Source organism: Micromonas pusilla (genome assembly GCF_000151265.4).
Source record: "Micromonas pusilla CCMP1545 genomic scaffold MICPUCscaffold_14, whole genome shotgun sequence".
NCBI lineage: Eukaryota > Viridiplantae > Chlorophyta > Mamiellophyceae > Mamiellales > Mamiellaceae > Micromonas > Micromonas pusilla.
This window is the reverse complement of record NW_003315895.1, coordinates 443444-457813: the sequence shown is the minus strand read 5'-3', so window position 1 is coordinate 457813 and position 14370 is coordinate 443444. Positions and strand designations below refer to the sequence as shown.

At 65.9% G+C, this 14370-nt stretch overlaps 8 protein-coding genes across 8 annotated transcripts; 3 read left to right on the top strand and 5 right to left on the bottom strand.

Moving 5' to 3' along the window:
• Nucleotides 1–248: 248 nt before the first annotated feature.
• On the top strand, nt 249–1244 carry MICPUCDRAFT_22338 (uncharacterized protein; the record flags this gene model as incomplete). Its single annotated transcript, XM_003063399.1, has 3 exons — nt 249–421; nt 695–826; nt 971–1244. 3 exons carry the CDS (start codon nt 249–251, stop codon nt 1242–1244), a joined length of 579 nt encoding a protein of 192 aa, XP_003063445.1.
• Nucleotides 1245–1531: 287 nt separating this feature from the next.
• MICPUCDRAFT_22508 (uncharacterized protein) lies at nt 1532–3372 on the bottom strand (the record flags this gene model as incomplete). Its single annotated transcript, XM_003063194.1, has 2 exons — nt 1532–2887; nt 3037–3372. Coding segments are annotated over 2 exons (1692 nt in total), but the record flags the coding sequence as incomplete, so codon positions are not given.
• Nucleotides 3373–4143: 771 nt separating this feature from the next.
• On the bottom strand, nt 4144–5905 carry MICPUCDRAFT_53093 (PfkB family carbohydrate kinase; the record flags this gene model as incomplete). The annotated part of the gene is made up of 2 exons (XM_003063193.1): nt 4144–5017; nt 5165–5905. 2 exons carry the CDS (start codon nt 5903–5905, stop codon nt 4262–4264), a joined length of 1497 nt encoding a protein of 498 aa, XP_003063239.1. The 3' UTR covers nt 4144–4261.
• Nucleotides 5906–6307: 402 nt separating this feature from the next.
• Nucleotides 6308–6910, bottom strand: MICPUCDRAFT_22258 (resistance-nodulation-cell division superfamily; the record flags this gene model as incomplete). Its single annotated transcript, XM_003063192.1, has 1 exon — nt 6308–6910. One exon carries the CDS (start codon nt 6908–6910, stop codon nt 6308–6310), a length of 603 nt encoding a protein of 200 aa, XP_003063238.1.
• Nucleotides 6911–9367: 2457 nt separating this feature from the next.
• Nucleotides 9368–10426, top strand: MICPUCDRAFT_53091 (uncharacterized protein; the record flags this gene model as incomplete). The annotated part of the gene is made up of 1 exon (XM_003063398.1): nt 9368–10426. The coding sequence occupies one exon, from the start codon at nt 9368–9370 to the stop codon at nt 10424–10426; it is 1059 nt and encodes a 352-aa protein (XP_003063444.1).
• Nucleotides 10427–10589: 163 nt separating this feature from the next.
• On the top strand, nt 10590–10910 carry MICPUCDRAFT_53090 (uncharacterized protein; the record flags this gene model as incomplete). The annotated part of the gene is made up of 1 exon (XM_003063397.1): nt 10590–10910. One exon carries the CDS (start codon nt 10590–10592, stop codon nt 10908–10910), a length of 321 nt encoding a protein of 106 aa, XP_003063443.1.
• A 58-nt stretch (nt 10911–10968) lies between these two features.
• On the bottom strand, nt 10969–12244 carry MICPUCDRAFT_53089 (uncharacterized protein; the record flags this gene model as incomplete). The annotated part of the gene is made up of 2 exons (XM_003063191.1): nt 10969–11862; nt 12008–12244. 2 exons carry the CDS (start codon nt 12242–12244, stop codon nt 10969–10971), a joined length of 1131 nt encoding a protein of 376 aa, XP_003063237.1.
• Nucleotides 12245–12453: 209 nt separating this feature from the next.
• Nucleotides 12454–13628, bottom strand: MICPUCDRAFT_53088 (uncharacterized protein; the record flags this gene model as incomplete). Its single annotated transcript, XM_003063190.1, has 2 exons — nt 12454–12639; nt 12735–13628. 2 exons carry the CDS (start codon nt 13626–13628, stop codon nt 12454–12456), a joined length of 1080 nt encoding a protein of 359 aa, XP_003063236.1.
• Between the last annotated feature and the right edge of the window lie 742 nt (nt 13629–14370).

Below are 14370 nucleotides of genomic sequence, written 5' to 3'. Positions count from 1 at the left end.
ATCTCTCCGCCCACCCCTCGGTTTCAACGCCCGCCCTCGGCGCCTTTCAACTCCACCTGACGCCTTTCAACTCCACCCCGACATTCGATTGTATAGAACGGCCCTCAAACACGTTCGACGACGGCGCCGATCTCCGCCGCCGCGACGCCCCCGTCTCGCTGAGAGACGCCGACGCCGACGCCGACGCCGCGGACTCGCGATGGCCCGCGCTCGGGGAGACGTCCTGGGAGTTCACGGAGCCCGGCGTCATGGGGCGTGGAGGCGCGCTCGGGCCGCTGCTGTCGCCGCCGTGGCGCGTGATGCTGCTGTCCGACGGCAGCGTGACGCGTCACCTGCAGCTGCTCACGGACGGGAAGGTGAGCGCGGAGGCGGAGACGCCGGTCCCCGTACGACCGTATCACACTGGTTCCCATACGACCGCGTCGGCGTGGTGAACGCCGATCCTTAAGGACTTTCGCCGTCGTCTCTCTCCGCCCACGCCCTAGGTTTCAATCCCGACACACCTCCCTCGACGCCTTTCGACTCCGCTTCTGACGCCTTTCAACTCCGCCCCGAAGGTGAACGTGGAAGTTCTGCGGCAACGGCTCGTCGCCGTCGACGACGTCGCCGCGGACGCCGCCGTGCCCGCGGACGTCCTCAGAGCGCTCACGGGCGCGGGCGCGGGCGCGGGCGCGGGCGCCGCCGACGACGAGAGGCGGCTCCTCCAGCGCGAGGTGGACCTGTGCCGCGGCGCGGACGGCGTCCCGCTCGTGTACGCGTCGTCGTGGTGGACGATCGACGCGGCGAAGCGATTCAACATCCTTCAGGCGCGAATCCATCCGCCCGCGTTTCACCCGTGTTTCACCCGCCCGCCGATCGGTTTCGACGTTCGATCGATCGTGTCACTCGCGTTCAAATGACCGATGAACGAACGAACGAACTTCATTTCTACCCTGGAATGAATCGCCCTCTACACTCTCGTCAAGCAGAGCGACGGCGGGGCGTCCGAACGCGCGGTGTGGATGAACCTGAGCGATAAGCGGACGGAGCTCTTCCGCGAAGTTCGACGGATGTACCTCGGCGACAGCGTCGCGTTAGAAAACGCGTGGGGGGTGAGAGGGCCGTTCTGGGCGAGACACTACATCTTCTGGGCGGGTAACCGCCCTCTGTGCGTGATATACGAGGTGTTCTCCCCGACGCTGGAGGCGTATTTAGGTGCGTTCTATACAAAAGTTTTTCACCCATCACTCGGTTTCAACACTTGATCGCGCCCCCTTTCAACTGACCGGTGAACCGTTTTTGTATGGAATGGCCCTTAGGCGAGCGGGACGGCGAACGCGGACCCGCGGGGGGGGCGGGCGTCGACGCCGCCGCCGCCGCCGCCGTCGCGAGGTCGTCGTCGAAGTGACGAGGGGACGCGCGATGTGATGGACGTGTACATAAGAAACGTACGACGTACGATCGTCATCATCAATCACTCATCGGCGTGTGTCATGCATGACATCGCTACGACGCTACGCTCGGTCTCTTTTAGTTCTTCGTTCCGTCGCTTCTACTCCGCGGGCGCGACGACGGGCGCCAGCCTCGCGTCCCGCCCCGCCGCCGCCGCCTCTCGCGCGCTCGCGCCTGCGCGCTCCCTCCGGTCGCGCGTCGTCGCGACCCCCATCGCCACGCGCAGCGTCAACACGCACGCGAGCGCGCACAGAAGTATCCCCGCGACGACCAAGTCTTTGTTCCGACGCAAGACGCCGACGATCTCGTCAATCTTCTCTCCGCGCGCCTCGATCGCGACGCGCAGAGCGAGCCTCCAGAGCGCCATCTTCGCGGGCGCCCACGCGTGCGGATCCGTCGTCAGGACCATGTCGTAGTACCGCTTCGCGAGGTGCAAATCTTTCGGTAAACCGACCCCCGTCTCGTGCATCGACCCGAGGTTAAACATCGCCTGCGCGCTCCTGTGCGCGCTCGCTTGCTGGTACACCGCCGCGGCTTTCTTCGCGTCTCGCTTCACGCCGCGGCCGTACCAGTACGCGTCTCCGATCCGCAGAAGCGACCGGACGTTGCCTTGATCCGCGGCGAGGCGGTGATAATGTAACGCCCGCTCGAGACGCGTTTCCGGGTCAAACCCGGCTTCCTCGTACCACTCCCCCGCGCGCTCCAGCACGTGCGCGGCGTTCGCCATCGCCGCCTCGATCCCGAGGTCCGCGGCTTTGGAGTACAGCAGCAACGCCGCCCTGAGGTTCTTCTTCGTGTACAACGCGTGCGCGTTCTCGATGTCCTTGACCCACGGTCCCTTCTCCGCGATCGACTTCAGAAGCGTCGTCGCGGCGTCGCACGACGGCGAAATCCCTATTCCGGCGAGCTGCATCATCGCGAGGTTATACGTCGCGGGGACGTGCCCGCGCGCGGCGGCGACGCTGAACGACGCGACCGCTTTCGCCGCGTCCTTCTCTCCGCCGACGCCGCGCGCGCGCATCGCGCCCAGCAAAAAGTTGGCGTCCGAGCTCCCTTGCTCCCCGGCTTGGGTCAGGTACTGCGCAGCCTTTTTCACGTCTCGCTCCACGCCGAACCCGGCGAGATGCATGTATCCCAACCCGTACCGCGCGTGCGCGCTGCCGTCCTCCGCGGCTTTCTTAAACAGCGACATCGCCGTCTCGTTGCACGGCCTCACGCCCACCCCGTTCGCGTGCATGTGCCCCAAGTGCGCGGTCGCGTCCGCGTCCCCGGCGGCGGCGGCTTGCGCGAAGTATCGAAACGCCGCCTTGTGGTCCCGCGTCATGCCCTTCGCGCCGTGGTGCAGCAACCGCCCCACCGCCGCCGCCGCGTTCGCGTTCCCCAAAGCCGCGCTGTACTGATAGTACTGCACGACGTCCTGCTCTCTCGCTCTCGCGCTGGGCCACGACGCGTCCGTCTCGACGCTGCGAGGGCGACGCCGAAGCAAAGAAGTGTTGTATCCATCGGCGGTCAGTCAGTTGAAAGGGGACGACGCGATCAAAGTTGAGTCGACGCCGGGAGAAACGCGGGTGAAACGCGCGCGTATTCATAGACTACTGTACACACAACGCGCCTGAGCCTGTGCTTCTCCACCGACGGCGAGATCCCCGGCACCGCCGCGTCGACGCTCTCGACCACCTTCTCCGCGGCTGGGTTGTAATACAGCGCCGCGGCGCGGCACGACTTCGGGACGCCGACGCCCCTGGCGTGTCGGTGCGCGAGCGCCATCTGACCTCTCGGGTCGCCGCCGAGAGCGGCGAAATAATGATGCAGAAGCGCGCGAGGGACGTCGATTTCGCGTCCGCCCCATCCCACGCCGTGGATGAACCCGAGCTCGGCGTGCGCGGCCGCGTCGCCCACCTCCGCGGCGCGATTGAAGAGCTCGAACGCGGCGTCGTCGTCGGGGAGCCCGCCGTCGACGCCGTCGCCGAGCTGATGTCGCCGCCCGAGCTGCGTCAACGACGGCCCGTGCGCTGAGGGGCGTTCCGTACGAGCGAACGTCGGGGTGGAGTTGAAAGGCGTCAGAAGCGGAGTTGAAAGGCGTCGAGGGAGGTGTGTCGGGATTGAAACCGAGGGGTGGGCGGAGAGAAACGACCGCCGGGAGAGAAAGTCCTTAAGGAACGGCGTTCACCACGCCGACGCGGTCGTACGGGGACCAGTGTGAGATAGAACGCGCCTGGGTCCGACGCCAGCGCGTCGCGGAGCAGCGCCACCGCGGTACGCGTCGTCCGCGGGGAGGTACCGTCCGAGGCGGCGAGGAGCGCCATCGCGTCGTCGTAGTACACGTCCGCGGCCGTCCGCGGAAGGCGCTTCGCCGCGGCGTCCGACGCCTCCGCCTCCGCGGCTAAGCGCTGCGCCTCCCACCCGGAATCCTCCGTCGGGTCCTCGGGCGCGTCGTCGCGGAGCAAGCCTTGCCTTCGCAACGTCGCGACCGCGGTCTTCCACGCCGCGTTCGGGAGGACGTTCGCGGAGACGAACGCCGCGTGCGACGCGAGGAAGACGAGCGTCGCGAGGAGGAGGACGAGCGCGCGCGACGGCGTCGCGCGCGGCGACCGCATCGCGCGAGATCCTCTGGCGCGCGACGAGACGTCCTTCTTTTCGACAATTCGGTGCGCGCGCGTCGAGTTGACGTGTTCTCGCCAATCACGACAGGCGCGTTCAATAAAAGTTTTTCACCCACAACTCGGTTTCAATATTTGATCGCGTCCCCTTTCAACAAACCGATGAACTTTTTTAATCGGGGCCCCAATTATTTAATTCATAGTCTCTTCAGTCCGCTCTCGCGCACCACCTACTCTCGTCGGCTCCCTCCAGCCTCGCCTCCTCCCAACCTCTCCACGACGTCGTTCACCTCCCTCGACAGCTCCTCCCACTTCCCGAAGCTCAGCTCCGCGCCCAACACCTGCACGAGCGCGGTCCCCACGACGCACCCGGCGACGCAGCACGCCTGCACGCTCCCGCCCCTCGGGGTCGTTCCGTACGAGCGAATAACGTCATCGAGGCGGAGTCGAAAGGCGTCAGAAGCGGAGTTGAAAGGCGTCGAGGCGCGTCGGGATCGAAACCTAGAAGTGGGCGGAGAAAGACAAACACCGGGAGAGAAAGTCCATAAGGAACGGCGTTCACCACGCCGACGCGGTCGTACGGGAACCAGTGCGCGGGATAGAACGCACCTCAAATACGCGGTCAAAAACCCCGCGGTGAACGAGTCGCCCGCGCCGGTGGTATCAACGACGGGCACGCGCACCGCGGGGGCGACGCCCTTCGCGCCGTCCTTGGCGCGCGCGACGCACCCGCGCGCGCCCAGCGACACGCACGCGACGGCGCAGTGCTGAAGCATCCACGAGAGCGCCTTATCCGCGTCGGAGCGGTTAAAGAAGTTTTCGTCATCGCCTCGGTCGACGCGTTCATCCGCTGCGCCGCCGCCGCCGCCGACGCCGAGCGCGGACGCGCCGACGAGCTCCCTCGCCTCGTCCTCGTTCGCGAACAGCAAGTCCACGAGCCCACTCTCCAGGACCTCGATCAGCGTCGCGCGGCAGTTTCGAACCACCTCAGGGTCGTTCCATACGAAGCGACGTCGGGGTGGAGTTGAAAGGCGTCAGAAGCGGAGTTGAAAGGCGTCGAGGTGTGTCGGGATTGAAAGCGAGGAATGCGCGGAGAGACACGCCGGCAAAAGTCCTTAAGAAACGGCATTCACCACGCCGACGGGGTCGTATGGGGACCAGTGTATGGGACGCGCCTCGAACGACGCGAGGTCCAACGACACGAGCAGGCCCCTCGCCTTGGCCGCTCGCGTCGCCGCGAGACACAACTCTGGCCGGTACAACGCGTACCCCTCCACGTGTAACAGCGCCGCGCCGGTCAGCGCTTCGTCGGTCGGGAAGTCGCTCGCGGACATCCGCAACGACGCGCCGAGGTAGGTTCGCATGGTGCGCTGGCCGTCGCGCTCGACCAAGGAGATGCACCGCGCGCTTCCGAGGGATCTTTCGCCGCCGCTCTCGTCGTCGTCTTCGCACTCGAGGAGGATGGGAGAAACGTTCTGCGACGCGAGGAGCGCGCGATACCGCGCGCCGGTCTCGTCTTTCCCGATCATCCCCACGAACGACGCGGCGCCGCCCAAGTTCGCGATGCCCTTCATGACGTTCGCCGCGGACCCGCCCGGGCAACACTCCGGCGTCGCGACCGAGACGGACGCGGACGCGCCGTCGTCGCCGTCGTCGCCGCTAAAGTCGACCCACTCGCCGCCGCACACGGCGAGCAACCGCGCGATGTCCTCGTCCGCGTCCACGGGGAGGCACCCGCCGGGCTCCGCGATCCCGCACGCGGCGAACACGCGCTTCGCGTACGACGGCTCGTCCAGGCGAACGAGGACGTCGCTCACGGGATCGCCCAGGCCCACGACGCGCTTGACAGCTCCATCGGACGACGCCTCCGCCATCGCCGTCGCCCTCGAGGACGACGCCGCGGGGTTCCGCGGTCGGTTCGCGACGAGAGAGGACGCGCCCGGTCGCGATGGAGACCCGACGACTGGCGAGACGACCGGAGGCGACATGCCCGGGCGCGCCGACGTCTGAGGCGAGCGGTCGATCGCGCGCTGATCTTAAAATGTTGCACACCAGCAGAGACAGATCGCGGCACGGTCGAGATCACGTTTTCGACTGCGGATCGAAACCGGCGCGGACGGACGAGAAGAACGCGCGCGCATCACGTCATGCCGTGGTGATCGTATAAAAAAATGGCGTTTGCTATGTACAGCAGCGAGCGGCCTAACAAGGCGTCCCGTGTCTCCTTCGAGAGACGGACGCGAAAGAATAAACACTAAGAATAGATACGCTCGTCGTCAATACGCCGCCGTGTGTTGCGCGTACGGCTTCGGGTTCACCAGAGACATCAACACGGGAAGGAGGATCAACCCGTGGGACAAACCCAGCGTGATGCACAAGAAGAGCTGCCGGAAGAACGTGATGAACACGTACGACTGCGACCCGCCGAGCACGGCGACGGCGAGAAACGTGGAGAAGGCGCCGTTGAAGACGGCGGCGCCCATGTTGTTCAAGCACGCCTTCAGTCGTTCATCCGGGGAGCCTCTCGTCTCCAAGTACGCGCGTCCGATGTGCGCGGCGTAGTCGACGCTCAACCCGAGCGCGATGATCAACATGATGATCGTCACGGAGTCGAAATTTAAATCCCAAAAGTACATGTACCCGATGATGTTGATGATGATGAGGCACAGGCACAGGCACACGACGAGCACGGCTTTGGGGTTCACGAGAAGAAACGCGATGATGGCCACCATGACCGCCATCGTGCTCGAGATGTTCCGTAGCGCTTCCTCCTCGATCGTTTTGTACTGCTCGTAGTTTAACCACGACGCGCTGTACGCGAACACCCTGCCGTCGCCGTTCCCGGCGACGCCGGAGAGCGTCGCGCGCAAGGAGTCCATTGACTTGACTTTTTCATCCGACGTCGCCGTCTTGACGTGGTTCCCTCGGACGCGCGCGGAGTAAATCCCGGACGCCGGATTCGACGAGTCGACCCACTTGACGTCGTTCGCGTACGCCGCGCCGCTGCCGTCGAGCCACGTCTTCAAGCTCGAGTACGAGTACGCCGTGTCCACGGTGCCTCGGGTCCCGTCGGCGTCCCAGGCGGTAACCCAATCGTACGTCGCGTCCGCGCTGACGTACGCGTCCCCCTTAAACGCGGCGACGGCGAGCCTCAAAACCTTCGAGTTCTCCGCGGTGTTGATCTGTATGTTGTTCGTGTACAGCGCGATCGCGTCGCCAACCTTGGTGAAGTAGTAGTCGCTGTCGGAGAGCCAGTCTTTGAGGTACGACCCTTCGGGGATGAAGTCGTTGACGTCGGCTTCGATTTTCATCCGCGCGCAACCGACGAAGCCGACGATCGCGATCGCGGTGAACACGCCGACGACGAGCCCTTTCGCCCACGGCTTCGTGAGCGTCCCACCGAGGCTCTCGCCCATGAAGTGCTGCACGCGCGTCTTCCCGTCCTTACGCTTGTCGCAGCACGCGAGGCACGGGGACTTGGTGCCGACGCAGCAGCAGCAGACGTCGCGTTTGTTCTTCTCGCGGCGCCACTCGTCGATCGTCAACCACGCGGCGAACCACGTGCACTGGTACACGAACACGAAGAAAACGCCCGCGGCGGCGTAGAAGCAAAAGTTCCTCAGCGCGGGCAACGACGTGTTGCTGCCGATGAGAAACGCGAACATGTCCGTCATCGACGTCACGGTGATGGACGCGCCCGCGACGCCCATGGCTCGACCGATCCGCGTCCTCAGATCGCCGTCGCGGTACGTCGAGTCCTGGGACAGCAAGTCGTACTGCGTCACGATGACGAACATGTCGTCCACGCCGATGCCGAGCAGCAAGAACGGCAGGACGTTCATGAGCGGGGAGTAGAACAGGCCGCAGTAGGAGCAGAACCCGTACGAAGACGCGATGGCCATGCCGACGGCGACGATGCCCGCGAGCGTGACGCTCAACCGCGTCCCGACGCAGCCCTCGTCCCACTTGCTCAGCATGAGCGTCGCGTAGCCGAGGATGAGGACGAACGCGGCTTGGAGGAGGACGAGATCGCCGGTGATGGCGTCTCCGAACTCGTCGCTGAACGACCGAGAGACGATGTACGAGAGCTCGAGGCCGTCGACGCCCGCCTCGAAAATGTCCAGAAGAACGCGCTCGTACGCCTCGCCGCGGGGGTCTTCCCACCTGCCGTCGACGAGGGTCTCGTGCACCTTGGTGAGGAACGAAATGCGAAGCGCGGACGCCTCGGTGACGCTCCCGGAGCTGTACGTGATCCCGCCCGCGACTTTGTCGAGGTCGATCGTCCCAGAGGTGACCACGTTCGGAATGGACGCGAGATTGACCTTCGCGATGATCTCGCTCGCGGTGTCGCGGTCCGTCGTAGACGAGAACGCGTTGTTCAGGTGTTCGATGAAGCACGTGCTGCCGACGTAGTAGCACTGGTCCGTCCACGAGATCGTGGCGCCGTCGTACACGACGGACGCCGCTTCGATCTTATCGACGAGGGTCTGCATGGAATTCAACGTCGCCGGGGTCAAGACCGAGGTCCCGTCCGCGCGCTTGATGATCACCTCGCCGAACCGCGCTTCCGCGCCGAAGTAGTTGTCCACGTACGCTTTGTCGTCCTGCGCTTGCGTGTCCGCGGGGATCCACAGCTTCTCGGACCTGGACTCGTTTTCCAGGCCCGGGTAGCCGATCCCTCCGGCGCAGACGAGGCAGAGCGCGAGCGCGCAGAGCGCAGCCTTTCGCGGCGACGCGGCGATCCCGTGCCCGAGGCTGAAGAACGCGCCAGTGATCGCGCCGTTAATTTTGTCCGCGTAACGCTCGATGCGGGACGGTTTCTCGTCGTCCGCCACCGCGGCGGCGTCCTTGCCCGCTTTCGGGGAGGAGCCGAAGAAGGACGACGACCTTTTCTCGCCGCCGGGCGCGCGCGCGGCGGGCGCGGGAGGAGCGTACGCCTCCATCGTGACCGTGGCTTCCGTAGACATCACGACGTCCTCCGTGTCCCTCGGTTCCGGGCTCACGCGCATGCACGAGTCCGACGGGCGACGGACGCGCGGGAGGCGCGACGCGTTCTGAGACGATGACGTCGACGTCGCGCCCGCACCGGTCTTTCGGACCGTCGGCGAACGAGAGCCGTGGAAAACGCTGTTCGACAGTGCCTAGATTGTGTCCTATGGCGATCTAGTTAGACTCGGCGGATGATTTCGTACTACGCCAAGTCTTACTTTCGTATATAACAAGACGCTCGGGTTTGGTTCGGAGCATCTTCGGAGTTACGTTTTTCGCGACGACCCGACAGCGACAGATCGATCGCGCGCGTCGAGCGCATCACATCGCGGACGCGCGGAGAGAGGATGCCGTCTCCCGCGTCGCTCCTCCTCGCGTGGGCGGTCGCGGCGTCGATCGCCGCCGTCGCGGTCGCCGCCGCGCCGACGACGATGACGCAGCGGGAGATGGACGAGCACGTCTCGCATCACGAGCTCGGACACCCCCCGCGCGATCTCTTCGCGGAGACTGCGAGCGAGCGCGCGCTCTGGAACGCGAGCGGCGACGCCGCGCGCGGCGACATCGCGCCGTTCGAGAAGGAGAATACGAAGAATACGAAGAATACGAAGAATACGAAGAATACGAAGAATACGAAGAAGAAGACGTGCGCGCCGCCGTCCGCGAAGAGACTCGCGCAGTACGGATGGCGGTGGAACGCGTGGAAGTACGTCCCGGACGCGCTCGAGGCGCGCGCGCGGGCGCGGAGATCTCCGTCGTCGCGAGTAGTAGACGGGAGGGACGGCGGCGACGGGCCGAGAAGACGCGCGCTCGACGCGAAGGATTCGAAGGAGGATTCGAAGGATTCGGTCGGCGGCGCCACGCTGCCGTGGGAGCGGGGCGAGGACGCGGCGGCGGCGGCGTCGTCGGCGTCGGCGTCGTCGCCGCATCCGTCGCCGCCGCGGTCGCCGCCGCCGCCGAAACTCCTGTCCGACACCGACGACGACGCCCCCGCCGCCGCCGCCGCCTCGGACGCGTCCGCGTCCGCGGGCGCGATCGTCTACGCCTTCGGCGTCGGGCGCGACATCACCTGGGACGCGGCGGTGATAAAGCGTCATCCGAACGTCGTCGTGCACGGGTTCGACAACACCCACGTCGCGACGGAGTTCATCGTCGAGCTCGCGAAGCGAGGCGGCGTCCCGAAGCGGTGGAATTGGCACCGGGTGTTGCTCGCGTCGAGGGACGACGAGACGACGCTCACGATGGCGTTACCGAGATCGCACAAAGACGCGTTCGTCCCCGTGACGATCGACGCGGCGGGCGCGGATGGGAAGAGGAAGGAAGCGCGTCCGAAGATGCTCACGGACGAGGTGCGTTCTATACACTGGTTCCCATACGACCGCGTTGGCGTGGTGAACGCCGATCCTTAAGGACTTTTCCCGGCGTCTCTCTCCGCCCACCCCTCGCTTTCAATCCCCGCCCTCGACGCCTTTGAACTTCAACCGACGCCTTTCAACTCCACCCCGACGTTCGCTCGTATGGAACGGCCCTGAGACGCGCGAGGCGTTCGCGGCGGCGGCGCTGTGGCGAACGATGAAGAAGCTCGGCCACGAGGACGGGGTCGATATCGTCAAGGTGGACATCGAGGGCGGGGAGTTTGAGGTGATACGCGGGTGGGAAGAGCGCTACGGCGCGGACGGCCCGCCGACGTGCCAGCTTCTGATCGAGTGGCACGAGCGATTCTTGACCGGCGTCGGCGCCGCATCCGCCGCGAGAAGAGACGCGGAGGCGGCGCTGCTTCGGATGGGGTTCACGCCGCTCCACTGCTGGGAGGGCATCCAGGAGTGCGTGTACTGGCACTGCGCGCGTTGCGCCGAGAGAGGCGAGGCTCGTGACGTCGACGACGTACAGTAATGTCGAGGTGATCGATCCTACGTACGGTTAGCGTTAACCTTATTATGGATTAATCGATTCATCGATACAGCGCGTTTATCGCGGCTCGAAAGTCGGCGTACGCCTCGAACCCCGCGGGTCTCATGACCTCGTCCCAGCGCTTCTCTATCCTCTCCCGCAGCTCCGCGCTCATGCCTTCCTTCCCCCCGCCCACCTTCCCCCCGCCCTCGCGCACCTTCCCCACGAGCTTATCCCCGCCCCACTCGTTCTCGTCGATGCGCACGCGGCGCCACATCTCCTCGCGAACGAAGTGATCGTCGAACTGCGCCGCGCGCGACCGCATGTACTCGAACTCGGACTTCTCGCACACCTCGTCCGTCATCGCGCTCGTCCACTCGAACGCGCTCGCGCTCGCGGCGTTTCCGTCACCGTTACCGTTTCCGTCGCCCAAGATGAATCGCGCGACGCGTTCGACGACGCGCGCGAGGTTCTCTTTCATGTCCTCGAAACACACCAGCAGAACGTCCTCGCGCGCTCTCTGCTCCCAGTACCCCAAGAAGTGCGCCCACACGTGTCCGCTGTGCGACGCGCCCGCGAAGATGGCGTCCGCGAACTCCTCGTGCGTGATCTTCCCCGGCGCGATGCCCATGTACGCGGGGAGAAAGTTGTAGAAGGAGAAGAAGACGTCCAGCGGGTCGCGCACGACGCAGACGTACCGCGCGCCCTTGGCGACGTTCTCCCATCGCTCGTGAGACTTGAAGAGCCTCGGGTCGCACACTTGCTCGTCGTCGAGGCGCTGTCCGCAGTCCAGCGCGAGGATGTCCCACGGCACGACCTGCGTGATCTCTCCGAACGCCATCGCGTCGACGACGTGCGCGCGCGCAGTCGCGCCGGACGCCGGCCCGCCCATCGCGGCGGCGTGCTTCGCCGCGCACGACGCGTTCGACGCGATGCAGCGAATCTGGTGACACACCTGAGGGCCATTCCATACGAGCGTGTGTCGGGGTGGAGTTCAAAGGCGTCAGGTGTAGTTGAAAGGCGCCGAGGGCGGGGATTGAAAGCGAGGGACCCTGGGCGGAGAGATGCGCCGGGCAAACTCCTTAAGGATCGGCGTTCACCACGCCGACGCGGTCGTATGGGGCCCGGTGTATAGAACGCGCCTGCGTCGCCCACGTCGTGCCGCACTTGGGATACGTCACGATGAACACGTCCGTCGGCCTCGGCGCGAACGACCGTCCCGCGTGGATGCTCTCCGCGCTGTGCATGAGATCGTTCCGATGCCGCATCAGCTCGAGGGGGGTCATCTCCCGCGACGGCGGCGGCGGCGGCGGCGGCGGCGGCGCCTCCTCCGCCATCGTGTTTTGTGGCCGCGCGCGCGGCGTGGAACGAAAAAAACGTCTCGTGATGAACTGAGTGTCAAACTACGTGTACCGCTACCCCCCCTTTCTCCCCTACTTAAATTCTTCATCATCACACTCCGAGGCGTCGCAAACTCCTCGGGCACCGCCGCCTCCTCCTACCGCTGTCATCATAAACTCTCGACTCGCGGCTAGGCTACGGGCTACTACCGCCCCCCGTCTCGCCGCGTGTCCATCACGCTCGGATCGAACATCGGCGTCAGCGCTCTCTCGAACCACAACCGCTTGCTGTTGTTAAACCGCGGATCGAACGCGGAGATCACGGGCAAGATCTCCCACCCCACCCCTATCCGCAACCCCTCCAGCAGCGCCCTCGCGCCGCCGCGCGTGTACTGTACTTCAAAGCGACGTACGTCGGGGCGGAGTCGATGGGCGCGTCAGACGGAGTCAAAAGGCGTCGCGGCGCGCGCGTCGGGATCGAAACGACCGCGGGGTGGGCGGAGAGAAACGAACGAAACGTCGGGGGGCCGAAGAAGTCCAAGTCCTCGAGGAACGGCGTCCACCGCGCGAACGACGCGGTCGCACGGGGACCAGTCAGTGTGGAAATAGAACGCGCCTTCACGCCGTCCACGTACGACAGCGACCACGCGCCCCCTCTGGGCGCGTCCCTCGCCGCCGCGCGCACGTCGCACACCTCGTCGTCCTCCAGGAACAGAAACTCGACGTCGTAGACGTCGGCACCCACGGCACCCACGGCACCCACGGCACCCACGGACTCGCTCGAGCGCTCCCCGTCGACGACGACCAGCCGGACGTAGCCCGCGGCTTCGTCGTACGCCGCCACCGCCGTCGTCACCCGCCGCGGCGGCGCGTCGTTCGCGTTCCTCCCGGCGTCGTTCCTCCCCGCGGACGCGAACGACCCCGCGGCGAGCACGCGGCTCGCGAGCGCCGCGCTCCTCGCGTTAGATCTTCCTCTGCCGATCTCCGCGCGCGGCGGCGGCGGCGCGTTGAGCGTGAACTCGCCAGCGGGGGTGAGGGTCCACCCGCCGCCGTCGTCGTCGTCGCTCGCGGCTTCGAGCCTCGCGCGGTCGCTCTCCGCGAGCTGCCCGCGCGGCGCGACGCCCGCGACGACGTCCACGAGCCGTCGCATCGCCGCGACGCGGTCGCCCGGGTACGCCCACGGCGCGACGAAGTGCGCCTCGTCGTCGTTCTGCGACGACACGCACGCCTCGGTCTCTCCCGGGCACGAGTTGAGGAGTCCGTCGACGACGCCGACGCAATCCGCGCAGTCGCCCTCGGACGGCGGAGGGGGAGGAGACGACGCGAGCGCGCGTCTCGGGGCGGCGATCGCGGCGGCGGCGGCGGCGAGCGCGGCCGTCATCGCGGCGCGGCGCGACGCGAGGAGGAGGAGGAGGACGGGCGGCTCGCGACGACGCTTCTCGTCGATCATCATCATCTCAGGGCCGTTCTATACAAGCGAATGTCGGGGTGGAGTTGAAAGGCGTCAGTTGGAGTTGAAAGGCATCGAGGACGGGGATTGAAAGCGAGGGGTGGGAGGAGAGAGACGCCGGGAAAAGTCCTTAAGGATCGGCGTTCACCACGCCAACGCGGTCGTATGGGAACCAGTGTATAGAACGCGCCTCAGATCGGGTGCTCACCGCGTTTTCTTCGTCTCGACGACGCGGCGACGACGCGGACGCGGACGTCGCCGCGCGTCGCGACGACGACGACGACGACGACGACGCGGCGCCGCCGGCGCCTGGGATCCGAGGAGGACGCGCGAGCGCGCGCGACGCCGACGCGAGAGATGTCATCGCGTCTCGTCTCGCCGCTGGGTGCGTCTCGAGCGCGCGCTCTCGAGTGACGCCGATCTCGTCGATACCTAACTGATGACAGCCTGTTCTGTTGAATAAAAAAAATCATCGGTCAGTTGAAAGGGAGAGCGATCAAATGTTGAAACCGAGGGACGGGTGAAAAACATTACCTGTAGTATGAACCCGTCGCCGGTTCGATGTTCAAAATCGGTCGTCAGCTCCGACGACGGACGAGAGCGCGCCGCGCCGACCACGACGCCCGATGGCGTCGCAGGAGCGGTGGTGCGGCGCGATGGCGACGCAGGACGA